We start from the raw sequence: 23,573 nt of genomic DNA, 5'->3' as shown, positions 1-23,573 counted from the left end.
TCTCAAGGTCCGTTTTTCCATCAGGATCTCAAATCATTAAATTTGAAGTTATGGAAATTGAACACTTAGAGGTTTCTCTGACTCAGTGATTAATACTATGTTTCAGGCTCGTAAATCTGTTTCTAGAAAGATTTTTTATCGAGTTTGGAAGATTTACATTTGATGGTGTTCTCATAAATTCTCTTGGCATTCTTTTAGAATTCCTAGAATTTTACAGTTTCTTCAGGATGGTTTGGATAAGGGTTTGTCTGCAAGTTCCTTGAAAGGACAAATCTCTGCTCTTTCTGTTTCATTCCACAGAAAAATTGCTAAACTCCCTGATATTCATTGTTTTGTACAGGCTTTGGTTCGTATCAAGCCTGTCATTAAATCAATCTCTCCTCCTTGGAGTCTTAATTTGGTTTTGAAGGCTTTACAGGCTCCTCTGTTTGAACCTATGTATTCTTTGGACATTAAATTGCTTTCTTGGAAAGTGTTGTTTCTTTTGGCCATCTCTTCTGCTAGAAGGGTTTTTGAATTATCTGCTCTTTCTTGTGAGTCTCCTTTTCTGATTTTTCATCAGGATAAGGCAGTTTTGCGGACTTCATTTAAATTCTTACCTAAAGTTGTGAATTCCAACAACATTAGTAGGGAAATTGTTGTCCCTTCTTTGTGTCCCCATCCTAAGAATTCTTTGGAAAGATCTTTACATTCTTTGGATGTGGTGAGAGCTTTGAAATATTATGTTGAAGCTACTAAAGTTTTCAGGAAGACTTCTAGTCTATTTGTTATCTTTTCTGGTTCTAGGAAAGGTCAGAAGGCTTCTGCCATTTCTTTGGCATCTTGGTTAAAGCTTTTGATTCATCACGCTTATTTGGAGTCGGGTAAATCCCCACCTCAGAGGATTACAGCTCATTCTACTAGGTCAGTTTCCACTTCCTGGGCTTTTAAGAATGAAGCTTCAGTTGATAAGATTTGCAAAGCAGCAACTTGGTCTTCTTTGCATACATTTACTAAATTCTACCATTTTGACGTTTTTTCTTCTTCAGAAGCAGTTTTTGGTAGAATTGTTCTTCTGGCAGCTGTTTCAGTTTGATTCTTCTGTTTATAATTTCATTTTTTTTCTTTTTCATTATAAGATTAAAACTTATGATTTGGGTTGTGGATTAATTTTTTCAGCAGAATTGGCTGTCTTTATTTTTTATCCCTCCCTCTCTAGTGACTCTTGCATGGAGTTCCACATCTTGGGTATTGCTATCCCATACGTCACTGGCTCATGGACTCTTGCCAATTGCATGAAAGAAAACATAATTTATGTAAGAATTTACCTGATAAATGCATTTCTTTCATATTGGCAAGAGTCCATGAGGCCCACCCTTTTTATGGCGGTTATGATTTTTTTGTATAAAGCACAATTATTCAAATTCCTTTGTTTATGCTTTTTGCTCCTTTCTTTATCACCCCACTTCTTGGCTATTCGTTAAACTGAATTGTGGGTGTGGTGAGGGGTGTATTTATAGGCATTTTGAGGTTTGGGAAACTTTGCCCCTCATGGTAGGATTGAATATCCCATAAGTCACTAACTCATGGACTCTTGCCAATATGAAAGAAATTAATTTATCAGGTAAATTCTTACATAAATTATGTTTTTGCTAATCGAAGTATAAAAATGCTTCTATTTAAAACTGAAGTGCACCCATGCAAGTTTCAGTTGTGACCTCTCTATTCATTTACTTTAGCAGTACCCCACACACATGCTTAATAATAAAACCAGACAATAAAGAGACGGTACTATATTCTTTATCTTTATTACAAATAGGAAATAACAGAAAATGAACAGCATATAGCTTTAAATGCAAGTAGATCAATTTAAGGCAATGAATAAGAGAAGTGTGCTTGACAGTAAGTAAGTTCCTGCAAATTGTCTTAGTGCAATTAACAATAGCAACACAGTGACACCTATTGAGGGTTCCATTATCACAAACTGGACAACAGTACTCATATTAACCCCTTAATGACCGGACCATTTTTCAGTTTTCTTACCCTTAATGACAATGGCTATTTTTACATTTCTGCAGTGTTTGTGTTTAGCTGTAATTTTCCTCTTACTCATTTACTGTACCCACACATATTATATACCGTTTTTCTCGCCATTAAATGGACTTTCTAAAGATACCATTTTTTTCATCACATCTTATAATTTAATATAAAAAATATATAAAATATGAGGAAAAAATGGAAAAAAACACACTTTTTCTAACTTTGACCTCCAAAATCTGTTACACATCTACAACCACCAAAAAACACCCATGCTAAATAGTTTCTAAATTTTGTCCTGAGTTTAGAAATACCCAATGGTTACATGTTGTTTGCTTTTTTTGCAAGTTATAGGGCAATAAGTACAAGTAGAACTTTGCTATTTCCAAACCACTTTTTTTCAAAATTAGCGCTAGTTACATTGGAACACTGATATCTGTCCGGAATCCCTGAATATCCCTTGACATGTATATATTTTTTTTTAGAAGACAACCCAAAGTATTGATTTATGCCCATTTTGGTATATTTCATGCCACCATTTCACTGCCAAATGCGAGCAAATAAAAAAAATTGTTCACTTTTTCACAAATTTTGTCACAAACTTTAGGTTTCTCACTGAAATTATTTACAAACAGTTTGTGCAATTATGGCACAAATGGTTGTAAATGCTTCTCTGGGATCCCCTTTGTTCAGAAATAGCAGACATATATGGCTTTGGCGTTGCTTTTTGGTAATTAGAAGGCCGCTAAATGCAGCTGCGCACCACACGTGTATTATGCCCAGCAGTGAAGGGGTTAATTAGGGATCTTGTAGGGACCTTGAAGGGTTAATTTTAGTGTAGTGTAGTAGACAACCCAAAGTATTGATCTAGGCCCATTTTGGTATATTTCATGCCACCATTTCACCGCCAAATGCGAGCAAATAAAAAAAAAAGTGACATTTTTCACAATTTTAGGTTTCTCACTTAAATTATTTACAAACAGCTTGTGCAATTATGGCACAAATGGTTGTAAATGCTTCTCTGGGATCTCCTTTGTTCATAAATAGCAGACATATATGGCTTTGGCGTTGCTTTTTGGCAATTAGGAGGCCGCTAAATGCTGCTGCGCACCACACTTGTATTAAGCCCAGCAGTGAAGGGGTTAATTAGGTAGCTTGTAGAGAGCTTGCAGGGTTAATTTTAGCTTTAGTGTAGAGATTAGCCTCCCACCTGACACATCCCACCCCCTGATCCCTCCCAGACAGCTCTCTTCCCTCCCCCACCCCACAATTGTCCCCGCCATCTTAAGTACTAGCAGAAAGTCTGCCAGTACTAAAATAAAAGGTGTTTTTTTTTTGTTTTTTTAATTATTCAGCTGTGATGGACCCCTGCCTTAACCCCCAACCTCCCTGATCCCCCCCAAACACCTCTCTAACCCTCCCCACCTACCTAATTGCCACCATCTTGGGTACTGGCAGCTGTCTGCCAGTACCCAGTTTTCCCCAAAAAATAAAGTGTTTTTGCATGTTTTATTTTTATTTTTTCTGTAGTGTAGCTGCCCCAAACCCCCCCCCCACCCCCCACCCCCACACCAGATCCAGATCCTGATCCTGATCCTGATCCTGATAATTTATTTAAAAAATTCTGCCCCCCTCCCTCTTACCAAAATTCATTGGTGGCAGTGCCAGTGATTGCTGCGCGCGCACACACACACGCACGCGCGCGCGTGCACGCAGCCCCCCGCACGCTCCCGGCATCCGGCGTGCACAATGCACTTAGAGGAACCGGATGCCGGGTAGCGATGGGCCGCCCACCCTCCTCCCTGTAAGCTCCCACCCACCAACGAACGGCCGCATCGCTACCGGTGCAGAGAGGGCCACAGAGTGGCTCTCTCTGCATCGGATGCTTTCTAAAGGGTATTGCAGGATGCCTCAATATCGAGGCATCACTGCAATACCCTGAGAGCTGCTGGAAGCGATTGCGATCGCTTCCAGCACTCTCTAAGACAACTGACGTACCAGGTACGTCCATTGTCACTAACTGCAAGTTTTTGCAGGACGTACCTGGTACGTCAGTTGTCATTAAGGGGTTAAAGGGACAGTCTAGTAAAAAATAAACTTTCATGATTCAGATAGGGCATGTAATTTTAAACAACTTTCCAATTTACTTTTATCATCGAATGTGCTTTGTTCTATTGGTATTCTTAGTTGAAAGCTAAACCTAGGTAGGCTCATATGATAATTTCTAAGCCTTTGAAGGCCGCCTCATATCACATGCTTTTTTATTTGCTTTTCACAACAGGGGAGTGCTAGTTCATGTGAGCCATATAGATAACATTGTGATCAGGCCCATGGCTTGTGGCAGACACTAATTGTCTAAAATGCAAGTCAATAAATAATAAATAAAATGTCATGTGATCAGGGGGCTGTCAGAAGATGCTTAGATAAAAGGTAATCACAGAGGTAAAAAGTATATTAATATAACAGTGTTGGTTATGCAAAACTGGAAATGGGTAATAAAGGGATTATCTATGTTATAAAACAATACCAATTCTGGTGTAGACTGTCCCTTTAAGGCTCTATATTGGTGTTGCATGCTGGGGCCCCTGATGAGTTAAGTCAGCTTTACCTGTTAACATGAGTGAGTGTAGAAAAGGTGTCCCACTACCTGAATCCTCTGGTTAGTCATTCTGACTGGACTCTCTCCCTTTTTCTCCTCAATTCTTACCATGAAGTCTCTTAAAGGTGAAAAAACTTACATGCAGTCTCTTAACAGTATCTCACCAGGGGTATTTTAAAGGTGTAGTTTCTCTTCTGATGTGGGCAATGGAGAAACAGTGCAGAGTCCTCTATGCACTTTCAAAGTTGAATTTTGTAGATATGTGCTTGCATATATTTTTTTATATGTAAATAAATTCTGATTTTTCATCCCTAAATCTTGAGATAGTGGGTTTCTCTCACACCAATTGTGAGGATTGTTGGAAATCATGTGACCTTGGACAGAGTCCAAATAATCTGAGCACCTAGATGAGTGTCTGACGACAGGGATTCTTGAGTAAGGTTTGGATCGTTGCATGTTTCTTTTAGAGCAGTATTTCTCAATATCAGTCCCAAGGGGCCCTAACAGGCCACATTATCATGATATCTAAAATAGGGCAAATGTGAAAAAAAATAGTTGATGGGTTAGAACAGGTTAATGACGATGGTTACTGGTCAGCTGATTATTTCACCAGCACTCTAGTTCAGACATCCTTAAAATCTGGCCTGTTAGGGGTCACTGAAGACTGGAATTAAGAGACACTGCCTTAGAGAAACTAGGGCATAAGGGTAGGAAGGAGGGAAATTTCAGGAAGATTAAGAGCTCCACAACCATACAAAAAAATGCAGATCTGATCTGAGTCCCACTGTCACTCCTTCACTAACACCAAATGCAGCCTTGGATAGATTAGATTCAGCATCTCAAACCCCAACCCTGGATTTAGAAAACTCCTCCCATAATTGGTCACTTAAACTCTGCCCCATTGGACAATTCTGTTACAGTTTCTTGGTATCTTTCAAAGTGCCCTCACACACTTCTTTTACGTTACTTGTCTTTTCCTTGTGTAAAGTAATAACACCAGTCGCATGGCCGACTAAAACTTAATTAGGATGATGCATCTGAACAACTGGGTGTACTTTTCTCAGGAGACCCGAAATGATGCTTAAAAAAAAAAAAACAAAGGTTGTAAACAGATGTTACACTGCAGATGGATCTCCAGGTCACCAATAACCGCAGAGGAAATGGACATCCAAATAACACAAGAATGGTAAAATAACTAGAAAATACTCATGAGATTAAGTTAAACGATTTATTCTGAATAAAAACATTTCCACAATGAGATTGTTTAACATGTTTTAAAGGCCACAGCCATCTATCTCAAGAGCAACCATTTTCTTCCAAAAGAGCTACAAACGTATGGTGACCTGGAGATCTATCTGCTGCACAATGCCAGTATACTGATTAGGTTGGCTTGCCAAGCTGTACTTCAAGCTTCCTGAGAAGAGTGCACCCCATTGTCCAGATACATCCAATTGTAACAGGAAAGGAGATGGTTGCAATGCTTACAATAGTATGTTATCACTGATACTGATTAAAAACAGAGATTAGCATTTTAAAGAGTATTTCAGTTTCCAACAGAAGCATTTTGCAATACACTGAAATGCTTTAGCAAAAAGGCTTTTAGTAAAAGATATACTCTCTCCTCTGCACTGGACACTTTCGCTCCTCCTCAAATACGGAAAACCCCACGTCATCAGCTCCAACCCTGGCACTCTAAGCAAACACGCTACCTGCAAAAATGCTCCCGTGCTGCTGAACGTGCCTGGAGGAAATCCCACTCTGAATCAGATTTTCTCCACTATAAGTTCACTCTTTATTCTTACTCCTCTGCCCTTCATTTAGCCAAGCAAACCTACTTCTCTTATATCTACTCACGCCTCAAACCCTAAAGTCTCTTCTCCATTTTAAACTCTCTCCTTTATCCACTTGCACCACTCCCTTCATCTGCCTTTAGTGCTCAAGACCTGGCAGGCTACTTTTTCAACAAAACAATTACTATCCGAAGTAATATCCCAACACAAGACTGCAACCTTCCATCTCCGCCCCCGGCAACCCCCTCCACCACTCTCAGCACCTTCCACCCAACCACTGAGAATTAAGTGAGTTCCCTATTATCTTCCTGACACCTCACTACCTGCCCACGTGACCCTATCCCTTCACATATAATACCTTCTCTGTCTTCTACCCTCACTCCAGCTCTTACTCACATATTCAACCTATCCCTTACTACCGGTTCATTTCCATCTTCCTTCAAACATGCAAAGGTCACCCCCATCCTCAAAAGACCCTCCCTCGGCCCCAATTCTCTTGCAAACTACCGCCCCATATAACTGCTTCCGCTAGCTTCAAAAGTCCTGGAAAATCTAGGCTTCGATCGCTTAACCCACTTCTTGTCCTCCAACTCACTGCTCGACCCCTTGCAATCTGGCTTCCGTTCCCAACACTCAACTGAGACTGCCCTCACCAAGGTTACCAATGATCTTCTTTCTGCTAAAAAAAAATGGCCACTATTCAATACTTATCTTACTTGATCTGTCTGCTGCCTTTGACACCGTTGACCATCCCCTTCTCCTACGGACTCTCAGCTCCCTTGGGCTCTCTGACACTGCCCTTTCCTGGATCCACTCTTATCTCTCTAATAGGTCCTTTTCTGTCTGCTTTGCTGGCGACTCCTCCTCTCCATTGCCTCTGTCAGTTGGAGTACCTCAAGGCTCTGTTCTGGGTCCTCTACTCTTCTCTATTTATACTTCCTCACTGGGTAAACTTATCAGTAGCTATGGCTTCAACTACCACCTCTATGCTGATGATACTCAGATCTACCTATCCACCCCTTCACTCTCTCCTTCTGTCCTTTCTCACATCAGTGTCTGCTTATCTGGCATTTCTTCTTGGATGGCCTCTCACCACCTAAAAATCAATATGTCCAAGACTGAGCTCCTTCTAATCCCCCCCCTCTAATTCTACCCCGGTTCGCAACTTTTCAATCACCTTTGATGACACCACTATCTCCCCATCACCCCAAGTCCGCTGCCTAGGAGTTACACTTGACTCCAATCTGTCCTTCATACCCCACATCCAATTGCTCTCTTCCTCCTGTCGTGACCACCTACGCAATATCTCCAAAATTCGTCCGTTTCTTAATGCTGAAACTACTAAACAGCTAATCCACTCCCTGGTAATCTCCTGACTTGACTACTATAATAACCTACTAACTGGCCTCCCTCTCTCCCGCCTCTCCCCTCTTCAATCCATCCTAAATGCCTCTGCTATGCTAATCCACCTCTCCCGACGCTCTGTATCTGCTGCACCTCTCTGCGAGTCCCTTCACTGGCTACCCATCCACAGCAGAATTAAATTCAAAATACGCATCCTGACCTACAAAGCCCTTACCAATGCAGCCCCCCACCTGTCCTCACTCATCAACAAATACACTCCAGCCCGCATCCTAAGATCGAACAATGACCTGCTCCTTGCATCTTCTACCATCACCTCCTCCCATGCTAGGCTACATGACTTCTCTCGTGCAGCACCAACCATCTGGAATGCACTTCCTAGAGCTGTCAGACTCTCCCCTAACCTCTCCTCTTTTAAACGCTCCCTAAAGACCTTTCTGTTCATGGAAGCCTATCTCCAAATCAGTAACAAATGAATTCCACTTGCCTAATTGCTGTTCCCATCTAACTCCACACTAACATCATTCTCACCTTTGTAGTCCCCACCTCCTATTTCTCACCTTCCTACCCATCTAGATTGTAAGTTCCCACGGGAACAGGGCCCTCAATTCCCCCTGTATTTGTTTGTTAAACTTTGTCTGGTGTCTTTTATATTGTATTGTACTGTACTTTTATTTTTGTACCCATGGACAGCGCTGCGGAATCTGTTGGCGCTTTATAAATAAAGAATAATAATAATAATCACTGTTTCAGGTTTTGTTGTGAATGGGGGACACAGAGCATATGTACATATGCTCTGTGCAGCTGCACTTAAATACCATTCCTGCTTTGGTTAGTTGTATGGAACTCGTGCATTTCTATTTTGACGTGCATTTCTCTTTATTTATCAGGCTTGAGGAGACATGCTTATCTCCACCAATACAGCAATATCAGTGGCACAAGCATTCTTTTCTGCCAGTTTCAATTTAAATGTGAAGCTTTTTCTTTTATGGAGGCCATATTAAATTTAAAGGGATACTGAACCCAATTTTTTTATTTTGTGATTCAGATAGAGCATGCAATTTTAAGCAACTTTCTAATTTACTCCTAGTATCAATTTTTCTTTGTTCTCTTGCTACCTTTATTTGAAAAAGAAAGTCCAGAACCCTGGACAGCACTTGTTTATTGGTGGATGAATGTATCCACCAATCAGCTAGAAACATCCATGTTGTTCACCAAAAATGGGCCGGCATCTAAACTTACATTCTTGCTTTTCAAATAAAGATACCAAGAGAATGAAGAACATTTGATAAGAGGAGTAAATTAGAAAGTTGCTTAAAATTGCATATTCTATCTGAATCACAAAAGAAAAAATGTGGGTTCAGTGTCCCTTTAATTTCTCTTTAACAAATTTAGCAAATTGTGTTGAAAATAAAATAAGGTTTCATTTCTTTGGAAAAACCACATGTCATTTTGTGTCACCTGACTGTAGAACCCATCCTCCTTCTCAGGGTTCTCAGGATTACACTCCCACATCCATAACGCAATGGCCAAGATATGTTTGATATCCTTGACTTTAGATGTATTCAGTCCCTCCCTGCCTGAAGACTCCCTCGTGTGCTGAATGAGTGAAACAAAGTAAGCAAAGACCTTAGAAAAGCTTAAGGAATGTGTTAGACTAAAGAGATTTGCCAAACAGAAGTTCTAGAACTGACCAAGTGAATGGTAATATATTAATCATAATTATTAGAGAAAGAAGCATCCTGAACTCATATGCACAGCAGCTGATGAGAATGTCTAACTGGCAATTATACAGCACTGTCCTGCTCACCTACGCAATGCTCCTACCAGGTGAGGGCTATCACAGTATCACATCTCATGTAGCTGGTTTTGGGTCCCCATTGTATTGACTTATTTGCTTATTGCCAAAATGTTCTTAGCATTCTGTATTGTGTTAATAATTGTGTAAATAATGACTTGCCTTTCATCAGATGTTAATGTGTTAAATTAAATAAGGAATGATTCAAGGGAACTATTTACTCCACATTAAGTTACCTAGACATGCACACTTTATGAAGAACACATGATTCCATACAATACATTTATCATATCACTCCATATAGCACTATACTCATAATAGTCCTATTTATTCAGAATGTGTGTGCCGTGTATACAGAAGTTATACCTAATGCTCTCTTCAAGGCAAGCCCGGCACACATAACAAACGCGCATAAACACTATACAAGCAGCAAATAAATATACAATTCTTAACAAATAAAGTGTAAAACAAGTGTACACATAATTTAGTGAGATGGGAATGAGATCTAACTTTTTTATTAACTTTTTCATTTTGATCTACTTCGTATCACTACTGGTTGAGAGGGATATGAGAAATCGCACAATAGTCTTATGATCTACTTATACATTGGGAGCTACTTTTTGGACACACCTGGCTTAAAGGGATATGAAACTCCACATTTTTATTTTATGATTAAGATAGAGCATGCAATTTTAAACAACTTTCTAATTTACTTCTATTATCAATTGTCTCTGTTCTCTTGGTATCATTTGTTGAAAAGCAGAGACATGCTTAGGAACCGGCCCATTTCTGGAGCACTAAATGGCAACTGTTTTGCTAGAATGTTATCCATTTGGAACACTAGATGGTAGCACTATTTCCTGCAATGTAGTGCTCTAGATGCCTACCTAAGTATCTCTTCAACACAGAATATCATTGGAACAAAGTACATTTGATCATATAAGTCAATTGGAAACTTTTTTTAAAAGGTATGCTCTGTCTGAATCACAAAAGAACATTTTTGGATTTCATATCCCTTTAAAGCAATTACAAATCACATATACAACATATAACCGTAACAATCAGACAAACCTTAAGTATACACAATAAAAAAAAACACTTTATTACACATAAAATGCCTACAGTAACAAAGGGTAAGTTTGTCATTAAAGGGACAGGAAACCCATTTTTTTTCTTTCATGATATAGAAAGAGCATGCAATTTTAAACAACTTTCTAATTTACTTCTATTATCTAATTTGTTTTATTCTTTTGATATTCTTTGCTGAAAATCATATCTAGATAGGCTCAGTAGCTGCTGATTGGTTGCGGCACTTAGAAGCCTCATGTGATTGGCTCACCCATGTGCATTGCTTTTTCTTCAACTAAGGATATCTAAAAATGAAGCAAAATAAATAATAGAAGTAAATTGGATTGTTGGTTAAATTTGTATTCTCTTTCTGAATCATGAAAGAAAATTTTTAGGTTTAGTGTCTAGGCAGATTTTTTACAGTGAAATGGGGTGGTTTGGGATTACTCACCTTTATTTATTATTTATTTTGTGTTCTTTGAACATGACTAACAATTAAAGCTAATCATAGACTACGTTTGGAGTATTCAAGTTTTGTGGAGTACACATACTCCACTGGGCAAATATAGGGAGAAATTACGTGAGTACATTTCTACCTGTTGGCCGAGAAATGAGAAACAGATCCTAAACTACTAGTCATACACAAAAACATAAAAAAAAACTGTACACACAAAAATGAATACACAAAATGCACACAACACAATGTTACACAAATACACAAAGCATACACATAACACATTGCTACTGTGGTTAGTATTTTATTGTAAGTCAACTCAATTAAAATAACAAAAAGTAAATATAAAAATAAAGGCCCTGTTACAACAAAACCTTTAAAGGGGCAGTATACATGTAATGTAGTATACATGTAATAGACGCTACTATCAAGAACAATATGCACAGATACTGGTATAAAAATCCAGTATAAAACATTTTAAAAACGTACTTAGAAGCTCCCAATTTAGCACTGTTGAGATTAGCCTGGCACACCCACGGAAAGGGGCTGAGAGCAGAACCTCCCCATCCAATGCATATGAAAAGACCTATTATACAAACAGAAGCTGTCTTAAATCTGTATACATCAGTATACATCTAAAACTTTTAGGAGTCTGAAAATCAGCACAATGTTATTGTTTTTAAACCCCCTCACAACATATAATATATATAAATATCATTCATAAATTGGTTTCAGACCCAATTACTATGAAAAGTAGTATATCGTAGTATATATTTTATTTCATTCAATTATTTAACCCACACAAATTTTTGATTTGACATTTCTGGTAAAATGTTCTGCTTATAAACAGAGTACTGCATGTGTCATATTCAAAGTGCAGTGAGTGTGATCATATACAAATGAATACAAAAATAGGCTGAAAAAATATTGTATTGTAATTGAATTACATTCTTTTGTCCTTAGTTGCTGACCATGAAGGGATTGTGTGTGCTCTATATAAAAATTCCTCTTACAATGTCAGTGTCCCCATATCTGATAAATGGGAACTGGAGGGACCTGGGAAGATCCGCTGCAGAGATAGCAACTGCTGCATGGCATTATGGAGCAGGGAGGCTGGAACCACTCAGACAGTTATATTAAGTGAGACCTTGTACAACTACCCTACCAGTTAGTTACCGTTGTCCTATTTGCATGCTATTCCCACAGTTTCTTTTTTTTAGTTTTTTTAAAAAATGCAAATGTCATATATTTTTTTTTTTTTTTCATGCAACCATTATCATTTTAAGTAGTATCAATGTATATCATCTGTTTTGCTTTCTCTTACTTTCCTGTTATATTGTGTGTGTATTTTTATTTTTTATACGGGTGCCAATGCCACTTTATAGTCTGACTATACTAATACAAAGAGTACAGGTTAATTAGAACAGTGCAGAACACTGTATAAGGATCCTTTGTATAGAAGAGCATACAATTTTGGGCCTGATTTTTATAAAGATCTCCACTTCGAAAGGTTCTAAAAATACATATTTTGCTTCTCATAGGGACGTTCGCTGCATTTCTGGATGTGAAGGAGAGACAAGCCCAGTGCACTGCACAGCATGACGTAGTTTTGTTACATTAAAAAATTGTGCTTTGTATTTTAATTTACTTTAGACTTCAGATTTTTGTTCTTAAAGTTTTATTACATTCAAGCTTTTCACATTTTGTGCTTTATTGTATTTACATTTTATATACGGCAGTGGATTTAGGATTGTGATTTTATAAATTCTGATTGTACTTTGAATACTTCTATGCAACTTTAACAAATTAGATTATGCTCTGTATATTTATCTATATATTTTACAAATGTCATTGCATGTTGTATTTTCTATGGGAAATAAGCTTAACAGTGGGCTGGGCAGGGGAATTCTCTAGGTGTGTCTTAAAGGTACATTCCAGTCAAAATTTAAATGCATGTGAAAGCATTTCAGTTTTGAATAGGAACGGGCTTCTTGCAAAGTCACATACTTTTCTACACCTACACAGAAGCAAAATATATGCAGCTAATTTGAAATAAAGGAGGGTCATAAGCCATAAGAGGATCATATACATCAATAAAATTGCGAGAACACTGTCCTGATGTATGTTATGCATTGAAGACTTTGTCATGCTACCATTTTAGTTATATCAAGTGACTTGCCATCCGTTTTGATGTTTAAGTAGTCCTTAAAGGGAAATGGACCCAATGCTTTTCTTTCATGATTTACCCCGAGTCTAAACACCCCTAATCTGCCCCCCTACACCGCTGCAACTAAATAAAGTTATTACCCCCTAAACCGCCGCTCCCGGACCCCAACGCCACCTACATTATACCTATTAACCCCTAATCTGCCCCCCCTACACCACCGCCACCTTTATTAAACATGTTAACCCCTAAACCGCCGCTCCCGGACCCCGCCGCCACCTATATTAAACTTATTAACCCCTAATCTGCCCCTCCTACACCGTCGCCACCTATAATAAATTTATTAACCCCTATCCTGCCCCCCTATACCGCCGCCATCTATATTAAACTAATTAACCCCTAAACCTAAGTTTTACACTAACCCTAACACCCCCCTAACTTAAATATTATTTTAATAAATCTAAATAAAATTACTCTTATTAACTAACTTAATCCTATTTAAAACTAAATACTTACCTATAAAATAAACCCTAATATAGCTACAATATAACTAATAATTATATTGTAGCTATTTTAGGATTTATTTTTATTTTACAAGCAAATTTAAATTTATTTTAACTAGGTACAATAGCTATTAAATAGTTATTAACTATTTAATAGCTACCTAGATAAAATAAAGACAAATTTACCTGTAAAATAAAAACTAACCTAAGTTACAATTAAACCTAACACTACACTATCATTAAATAAATTATTCCTATTTAAAACTAAATACTTACCTGTAAAATAAACCCTAAGATAGCTACAATGTAATTAATAATTACATTGTAACTATTTTAGGATTTATATTTATTTTACAGGTAACTTTGTATTTATTTTAACGGAATTAAGGTAGGAAAAATCTGATTGGCTGATGCAATCAGCCAATCAGATTGAAGTTCAATCCGATTGGCTCATTGGATCAGCCAATCGGATTGAACTTCAATCTGATTGGCTGATAGCATCAGCCAATCAGATTTTTCCTAGCTTAATTCCGATTGGCCAATCGGAATTCGAGGGACGCCATCTTGGATGACGTCCCTTAAAGGAACCTTCATTCGTCGGGTAGTCGTCGGTGAAGAAGGATGTTCCGCGCTAGAGGTCTTGAAGATGGAGCCGCTCCTCATCGGATGGATGAAGATAGAAGATGCCTCTTGGATGAAGATGTCTGCCGGTCCGGATGTCCTCTTCTGCCCGGATAGGATGAAGACTTCTGCTGGTCTGGATGTCCTCTTCTGCCCCATCGGATGAAGACTTCGGCCCGGCTGGGTGAAGATGACTCAAGGTAGGGAGATCTTCAGGGGGGTAGTGTTAGGTTTATTTAAGGGGGGTTTGAGTAGGTTGGAGTAGGGTATGTGGGTGGTGGGTTTTAATGTTGGGGGGGGTTGTATTTTTTTTTACAGGCAAAAGAGCTGATTACTTTGGGGCATGCCCCGCAAAAAAGCCCTTTTAAGGGATGGTAAAAGAGCTGATTACTTTTTAATGTAGAATAGGGTAGGGACTTTTATTATTTTTTTTATTTATTTTATTAGGGGGCTTAGATTAGGTGTAATTAGTTTAAAATTCTTGTAATATTTTTTTATTTTCTGTAATTTAGTGTTTGTTTTTTTTGTAATTTAGTTTAGTTTATTTAATTGTATTTAATTGTAGGTATTGGTGGCTAATTTATTTAATTAATTTAATGATAGTGTAGTGTTAGGTTTAATTGTAAATTAGGTTAGGATTTATTTCACAGCTAATTTTGTATTTCTTTTAGCTAGGTAGTTATTCTATAGTTAATAACTATTTAATAACTATTGTACCTAGTTAAAATAAATTTAAATTTGCCTGTAAAATAAAAATAAATCCTAAAATAGCTACAATATAATTATTAGTTATATTGTAGCTATCTTAGGGTTTATTTTAGAGGTAAGTATTTAGTTTAAATATGATTAATTTAGTTAATAAGAGTAATTTTTATTTAGATTTATTAAAATAATATTTAAGTTAGGGGGGTGTTAGGGTTAGTGTTAGACTTAGGTTTAGGGGTTAATTAGTTTAATATAGATGGCGGCGGTATAGGGGGGGCAGGATAGGGGTTAATACATTTATTATAGGTGGCAACGGTGTAGGGGGGGCAGATTAGGGGCTAATAAGTTTAATAAAGGTGGCGGCGGGGTCCGGGAGTGGCGGTTTAGGGGTTAAACAATTTATTTAGTTGCGGCGGGGTACGGGATCGGCAGGATAGGGGTTAATAACTTTATTATAGGTGGCGACGGTATGGGGGGGCAGGATAGGGGTTAATAGGTATTATGTAGGTGGCGGAGGGGTCCGGGAGCGGCGGTTTAGGGGTTAATACATTTATTATAGTTGCGGCGGGGTCTAGGAGCGGCGGTTCAGGGGTTAATAACTTTATTTAGTTGCAGGGGGCTCCGGGGGCAGCGGTATAGTATAGAGGGTAGAACAGTATAGTATAGTGTGAGTGCTTAGTGACAGGGGTATCAATAAAGCTGTAGAAAAGCCGAAGAGCAGCAAGATCGGATGAGTGATAACTATCACAGTCCGCCGCTCATCGCCCCGTACTTGGTGCGCGGCTTTTTGACAGCTTTTTTGATAACTTTTGCGAACGTATTCAGGTCCACGGCGGCGATGTGAGGCGAGCTTAGGCGAGCGTATTGGGACCGGCGAAGGCAGGTACGTACGGAGCTTGATAACTAGAGGCCAAGGTGTGAAGTTGTTTAAAATTGTATTCTTTATCTGAATCATGAAAGAAAACATGTTGGGTTTCCTGCCCCTTTAACATCTTCCTTTTATATTAGTTGTGTGAGAAACCAGCGCAATTTTAGTCAAGTGAGGAACCTTTCCTCCTCTCCCCTATTTAGTCACACAAGAAGCAGTATCATGCATTCCCTTGTCAGAATATGACAGCTTGCCATGCTTCACCTATGTGTACCTCTACAAGGTTTCATGGTAGAGTCTTTGGGGCATATTTATCAAGCTCCGAATGGAGCTTAATGCCCCTTGTTTCTGGCGAACCTGCAGACTCGACAGAAACAGCAGTTATGAAGCAGCGGTCACAAAGACCGCTGCTCCATAACCTGTCCGCTGCTCCATAACCTGTCCGCCTGCTCTGAGCAGGAGGACAGACATCGCCGGAAATCAACCCGATCGAGTACAATCGGGTTGATTGACACCCCCTGCTGGCAGCCGATTGGCTGCGAATCTGCAGGGGGCGGCGTTGCACCAGCAGCTCTTATGAGCTGCTGGTGCAATGCTGAATACGGCGAGTGTATTGCTCGCCGTATTCAGCGAGGTCTGTCGGACCTGATCCGCACTGTCGGATCAGGTCCGACAGACCTTAATAACTAGAGGCCTTTGCCTTACCCTGGTTTAGTTTTGTGAATGTATTTCCCATTCTCCTCTTGTGCACTTTATGAGAGATCTTTCCATACAGAAATTCTGCAGGGCCAGTATTCTAAACCATAATATGTGGGAGTGAAAACAGCTGAACACAAAGCTAAAAATGTGAGATGCAGGGAGTACTGATAAAGACCTTATCTTCTACCTATTTCTATATATTTTTCTTTTTTAAATCTCTATTCTCAGACTACTTTGCAGATGTGTGGCAGCTGTGGTGCTATAGTAATTAGTTTGGTTGCATAGGTACCCCTAGAACCACAACTGTTCAGGTGTCTGATGGGAGCATGTGGCTTACAGAAATGTCTGAAAGCATGTAGCTAACAAAGGAGCTGCAGGGCCTGGAATGCGATTAGGTTATATGGCTGACAGAGGGACTGCAGAGCAAGGGGTATGATGCGGGTATGTAGCTGACAGAGGGGCTGCAGAGCAAGGGGTATGATGCAGGTATGTGGCTGACAGAGGGGCTGCAGAGCAAGGGGTATGATGCTGGTATGTAGCTGACAGAGGGGCTGCAGAGCAAGGGGTATGATGCGGGTATGTAGCTGACAGAGGGACTGCAGAGCAAGGGGTATGATGCAGGTATGTGGCTGACAGAGGGGCTGCAGGGCTTGAGGTTTGATGAGTGTATGTAGCTGACAGAGGGGCTGCAGAGCAAAGGGTATTATGTGATTATGTAATTGACAAAGGGGCTTCAGGGCCTTGAAACTGATGTTGATATGTGGCTGAAAGAGTTTCTGTATGGTCTGGCTAATAATGTCTGTATGTAGCTGACAGAGGGGCTGCAGAGCAAGGGGTTTAATGTGGGTATGTAAGTGACAGAAGTGCTGCAGGGTCTTTGAACTGATGCAGGTATGTGGCTGACAGAGGGGCTGCAGAGCAAAGAGTATGATGTGGTTATGTAACTGACAAAGGGCCTGAGGACTTATGTCAGTATGTGGCTGATAAATGGGCTGCAGATCAAAGGGCATGATGTGGGTATGTAAGTGACAAAGGTCCTGAGGACTTATGTCAGTATGTGGTTGATAGAGGGGCTACAGAGCAAGGGGTATGATGTGGTTATGTAACTGATAAAGGGCCTGAGGACTTGTCAGAATGGGCTGACAAATGGGATGCAGAGCAAGGGGTATGATGTGGGTATGTAAGTGACAGAGGGGCTGCAGAGCTAGGGGTATGATGTGGTATGTAAGTGACAGAGGGACTGCAGAGCAAGGGGTATGATGTGGGTATGTAAGTGACAGAGGGGCTGCAGAGCAAGGGGTATGATGCGGGTATGTAGCTGACAGAGGGACTGCAGAGCAAGGGGTATGATGCAGGTATGTAGCTGACAGAGGGGCTGCAGAACAAGGGGTATGATGCAGGTATGTAGCTGACAGAGGGGCTGCAGAGCAAGGGGTATGATGCAGGTATGTGGCTGACAGAGGGGCTCCAGAGCAAGGGGTATGATGTGGGTATGTAGCTGACAGAGGGACTGCAGAGCAAGGGGTATGATGCAGGTATGTAGCTGACAGAGGGGCTGCAGAGTAAGGGGCATGATGCAGGTATGTAGCTGACAGAGGGGCTGCAGAGCAAGGGGTATGATGCAGGTATGTGGCTGACAGAGGGACTGCAGAGCAAGGGGTATGATGCAGGTATGTGGCTGACAGAGGGGCTGCAGGGCTTGAGGTTTGATGAGTGTATGTAGCTGACAGAGGGGCTGCAGAGAAAAAGGCATTATGTGATTATGTATTTGACAAAGGGGCTTCAGGGCCTTGGAACTGATGTTGGTATGTGGCTGAAAGAGGTTCTGTATGGTCTGACTAATGATGTCTGTATGTAGCTGGCAGAGCAAGGGGTATAATGTGGGTATGTAAGTGACAAGTGCTGCAGGGTCTTTGAACTGATGCAGGTATGTGGCTGACAGAGGGGCTGCAGAGCAAAGAGTATGATGTGGTTATGTAAATGACAAAGGGCCTGAGGACTTATGTCCGTATGTGGCTGATAAATGGGCTGCAGAGCAAAGGGTATGATGTGGGTATGTAAGTGACAAAGGTCCTGAGGACTTATGTCAGTATGTGGTTGATAGAGGGGCTACAGAGCAAAGGGTATTATGTGGTTATGTAACTGACAAAAGGCCTGGGGACTTGTCAGTATGGGCTGACAAATGGGATGCAGAGCAAGGGGTATGATGTGGTATGTAAGTGACAGAGGGGCTGCAGAGCAAGGGGTATGATGTGGTATGTAAGTGACAGAGGGGCTGCAGAGCAAGGGGTATGATGTGAGTATGTAAGTGACAGAGGGGCTGCAGAGCAAGGGGTATGATGTGGGTATGAAAGTGACAGAGGGGCTGCAGAGCAAGGGGTATGATGTGGGTATGTAAGTGACTATGGGACTGCAGGGCCTGGGGACTTATGTCTCGGGTCTGATGTGGGTATGTTTCTGACAGAGGGGCTGTAAGGCTTTGTTGTTCTATATTTCATGTCTTTATGAGTGACTACCATGTGCCACATAATAGATAATGTGATAAACGCTGTGTGAAAGAAATCCTGCACTAAACTCCATTGTTCCCAGCACAGAGCTGCATTGAAGATATATTAGTATTGGCTTTAGTGCAGTATATATATATATATATATATATATTGCACTGGCATACATTCCCCTATTTAGCCTCTTTATAATGGACCTTGCGTTATTTAATCATGCCTTGTCTGTATGTTTCTTTTAGGTTGCTATCCAAAAAATGCAGTATGCAGATCTGAGCTGTGCATCCCGGTGGAAAGCAAGTCTCCTTATTGCTTATGTTCCACAGACATGTGTAATGCAAACATTAGCCTTCCTCTTCAAGCATCTGCTCGTGAGTATATCACTGTCACAGAGGGGAAGATTGCACCATAGAGAGCTTTGGTATTATTGCTTATTCACTGAAGGGGAGAATTGTAAAGGATGTCAAACAAAGGTCTAGATCTCATAGTTGTACCTTTTTGTATAGTGGCTCCAGCTTAGTGATCAGTTCACCCTCAGTCCACTACTGTTTAGTTATGGATAGCTTCTTGAGTCTCTTTAATAGTAATAGTACCTGATTGATATTACTACAACCAGCCATCAGGGAGTTTCTGACCCCAGATGTTATCACTTTAGTACCTGTCCAGCCACAGATAAACCTAACCCCCCCCCACACACAGAATAACAGACAGGCTACTATATAATTGGAGAGTTGCATGCTAGAAGAACCAGAGTGTAGTGTAGGATTGCAAGAAGAGGACCGCTGTTGCTGAAGTTAGATTATTCATGAATAGTAAGGGAAGGGATGGTATTTCAATGTATGTTCTTATGTTTCAAACGTAATCTTTCCAGGGTTTTTTTTTTTTTTTTACTTATGAGATTAGGGGGTTTAGCAGTTGCAATGATGTTTAAGGAGTTTGTTATGAGGAGAGAGACAAGGGGTTAATTTTAAGGGTTTATTTTATAGGGTATTTAATATTGGGGGATATACATTAGGGTTATTATTTTAATTTATTTGTATAGCGCCGCCAAATTACGTATCGCTGGGTTAGATATTAATTTTAAAGAAGGTATATTTTAGAGTAGGGATCTTCAAACCACGTGTTGGGACCCATTACTGGGTTGCAACACCATGTTTACGGGGTCAAGACTTGTGTGTGTGGTGTGTGTGTGTGTGTGTTGTATGAGAGTGTGTGTGTTGTATGAGAGTGTGTGTGTTGTATAAGAGTGTGTGTGGTGTGTGTGTTGTATGAGAGTGTGTGTGTTGTATGAGAGTGTGTGTGTTGTATGAGAGTGTGTGTGTTCTGTGAGAGTGTGTGTGTTCTATGAGAGTGTGTGTGTTGTATGAGAGTGTGTGTGGTGTGTGTGGTGTGTTTGTTGTATGAGAGTGTGTGTGGTGTGTGTGTTGTATGAGAGTGTGTGTGGTGTGTGTGTTGTAGGACAGTGAGTGTGTTGTATGAGAGTGTGTGTGTTGTATAAGAGTGTGTGTGGTGTGTGTGTGTTGTAGGAGAGTATGTGTGTTGTATGAGAGTGCGTGTGGTGTGTGTGTGTTGTAGGAGAGTGTGTGTGTTGTATGAGAGTGTGTGTGGTGTGTGTGTTGTATGAGAGTGTGTGTGTTGTAGGAGAGTGTGTGTGTTGTAGGAGAGTGTGTGTGTTGTAGGAGAGTGTGTGTGTTCTATGAGAGTGTGTGTGTTGTATGAGAGTGTGTGTGGTGTGTGTGTTGTATGAGAGTGTGTGTGTTGTATGTGTTGTAGGAGAGTGTGTGTGTGTGTTGTAGGAGAGTGTGTGTGGTGTATTTGTTGTATGAGAGTGTGTGTGGTGTATGAGAGTGTGTGTGGTGCGTGTGTTGTATGAGAGTGTGTGTGGTGTGTGTGTTGTAGGAGAGTGTGTGTGGTGTGTGTATTGTATGAGAGTGTGTGTGTTGTATGAGACTGTGTGTGGTGTGTGTGTTGTAGGAGAGTGTGTGTGGTGTGTTTGTTGTATGAGAGTGTGTGTTGTAGGAGAGTGTGTGTGTTGTAGGAGAGTGTGTGTGGTGTGTGTGTGTGTGTTTTATTACCTTTTACAACACTTTCAAGTTTGATGACAATCAGGGATAAAGTACACACACATTTTAGTCACTTTGCCAAAAATGGTATCTATCTTGTTGTATATTACTTCAGAAATTTTCAGACCAAGCATAAAAATAGGGTCAAGAAGGTATGTGGTATCATTGCACTGGTTCTTGGGGAACAAGGTTTGAAGAACCCTGTATTAGAGGGTAAGGGTAAGGGTAAGGGTTAATGTTATGGAGGTATATTTAAGTTTTCATTTTAAAGTGGTATTAATGTATTTTTTAAAAGTATGCTACATATAGGGCCAGATTACAAGTGGAGCGGTAATTTATCGTGCACCGAGCAAATTCACCCGTTTGTAGCATCTTTTTTTGTTAAATTTTTTTACTGCACTAGGCAGTTTTTGTGGGATAAAGTTGGCAGTTGTGGGGTGTTAGAAAAAAAACGGCACTGAAAAGTACCTTTACATTGCGGTCTATGTCTATACACATATTAACACATACATATATGTATATAAGCATATATATTTATATTTGCTGCCCATCACTGGACGACTTACCCATTTTGCTGCGCTAGTTCTCATGCCGTGTCTAATGGCATTAGAACGAGGCTCCCATTAGAGCCTATGGAAGCGCGCTCTCATGAGTGCAATGCTTTTGTGCAATGCGAATGCGAAGTCGCGTTTGCATTTCACCTAACTCGTAATACTGGCGCACATTTGCAATTTGCATATTACAAAGTGGAGCGCAAATATTGTTTTAGCAAAAGCAATATTTTGCGCTCCACTTGTAGTCTGGCCCATAATAAGCTGCCACTACCTGGCTGTAACACGTAATTGTAATGAGCCAGGTATAACAGCTCACAAGCGCTAATATTTTTGCTCTCCACTTGTAATATAGCCCTATGTGCATTATTTAAAGGGGGATTCTAGTGCAAAAAAAATTGTTAAAAGATTTGTTAGCGCATTTCTTTTTAAAAAACAAATTCCATTCATGTTCTATGTGATTGAAAAGGGTTTGACACATATTCAAAGTTACAATCTTGGACCACTCCCATTCTGCGTCAGATGAGGATACAGCCAGTGATTGGAGCTGTCTTCTCATGTATCCTCATCTGGAATGGCATAGGGGCACACGTTTGTCTATACAGGGGTTAAACACATAAAAGATTTTATAAAAAATAATTCCTCTAACAAAATGGAGTATTTTTTTAATAGAATGTCTCTTATCTGAACAAATATAATCAATGTTAATGCAAACTGATACTTTTTGTTTTTTACAATATGATAAGCTGTCTCTAATGCATACTCTGCCATATAAAAGAACACCAATGTATTCAGAATACATTGAGTCTGTACCTTTATCCAGGGACAGCATTAAAATTAGAAAACAAATTAATCTAGTATGGAGTTATGTGGATCAAGTGATATGTCTGTTGAATCATGCAGAGTCAGTTCTGTTTTTCATTTTTCTTTTTTTTTGGGGAGAGGGGAGCTTTTATCACTGGGCAGCCCAGGTGGTGATGGGGGAGAAAATATTTTGCTCTAACTGGGTTTCTTATCAGCCGCACAAGTTGAAATGAAGAGATGTGCTCACTGGAACCTGTCCTGTGATTGGTCGGAAGCTGCGAGGGAGCGAGAAAGGAATGCAAGCAGATTCAGTAAGAAATGAGCTCAGCAGGGAGTGTCATTAAGGGAAGGATATGAAACATTGGGGACAGAATTTAGAATTCAAAGCTTGTTGTTTGTGAATGAAAACTATAAAGGCATCATTGCATGGGTGTGAAAACAGGGACAGGTGGTCCTGCTGAAATCACCGAGTAATAGGACACAGCTTTAGCTAAGAGTTACCTGCTTTTAGAAACATGAGATCTCAGCAGGGAATTAACAAATTATTATTTAAGAAACCAAAAAATATATGTAATGGATTAAGATCATTACAACTGCAAAACATTATCAGACACCACAACACTGTCTCAGTTTGGAAATATAATCTTGTTCTTTTTTTCAGCCACCTCAAATGCCTAATTTGTACTTTCCCCATCAAAGGGCTCGTTTCCATTGATCCGTAATTAAGTTTGTGCGAGGTTGCGAACTGATAAATATGCTATCGGAAGCAATTTCGTTTATCGACTGCTTCGATGGTCCTTTATACCACAACTGGCAGCCGGGGTATTAGAAGCTGTTAAGCGATAACTTATACCAGGTTTCCAATGAAAGCGCAAACCGTTAATACACTGTCAGACGCTGTTGATACATTGGAAAAATAAATAACACTAGGTGTAAAAGAGTAAAAAATAGCTTTTTGAGACATATTTCCCATTGACATTTTAAAACTTGCAAATAATGTTTAAATG

At 39.9% G+C, this 23,573-nt stretch overlaps 2 protein-coding genes across 2 annotated transcripts in view; one reads left to right on the top strand and one right to left on the bottom strand.

Annotated features, from left to right (window-relative positions):
• Positions 1-9,282, bottom strand: part of LOC128652610 (cell division cycle-associated protein 7-like) — a 144,447-nt gene extending 135,165 nt beyond the window's left edge. Inside the window, exon 1 of the mRNA XM_053705542.1 lies at positions 9,229-9,282. Coding sequence (XP_053561517.1) covers positions 9,229-9,282 — 54 coding nt within the window. The remainder of the gene's footprint in view (positions 1-9,228) is intronic.
• A 257-nt stretch (positions 9,283-9,539) lies between these two features.
• The window catches only part of AMHR2 (anti-Mullerian hormone receptor type 2), a 154,534-nt gene continuing 140,500 nt past the window's right edge, over positions 9,540-23,573 (top strand). Inside the window, exons 1-4 of the mRNA XM_053705541.1 lie at positions 9,540-9,597; positions 12,051-12,227; positions 19,391-19,519; positions 22,782-22,877. Coding sequence (XP_053561516.1) covers positions 9,540-9,597; positions 12,051-12,227; positions 19,391-19,519; positions 22,782-22,877 — 460 coding nt within the window. The remainder of the gene's footprint in view (positions 9,598-12,050; positions 12,228-19,390; positions 19,520-22,781; positions 22,878-23,573) is intronic.

The sequence above is a fragment of the Bombina bombina genome, chromosome 3, assembly GCF_027579735.1.
Source record: "Bombina bombina isolate aBomBom1 chromosome 3, aBomBom1.pri, whole genome shotgun sequence".
In the NCBI taxonomy this organism is placed as follows: domain Eukaryota; kingdom Metazoa; phylum Chordata; class Amphibia; order Anura; family Bombinatoridae; genus Bombina; species Bombina bombina.
The sequence above is the reverse complement of the archived record's forward strand: the minus strand, read 5'-3'. Positions and strand labels throughout refer to the sequence as shown.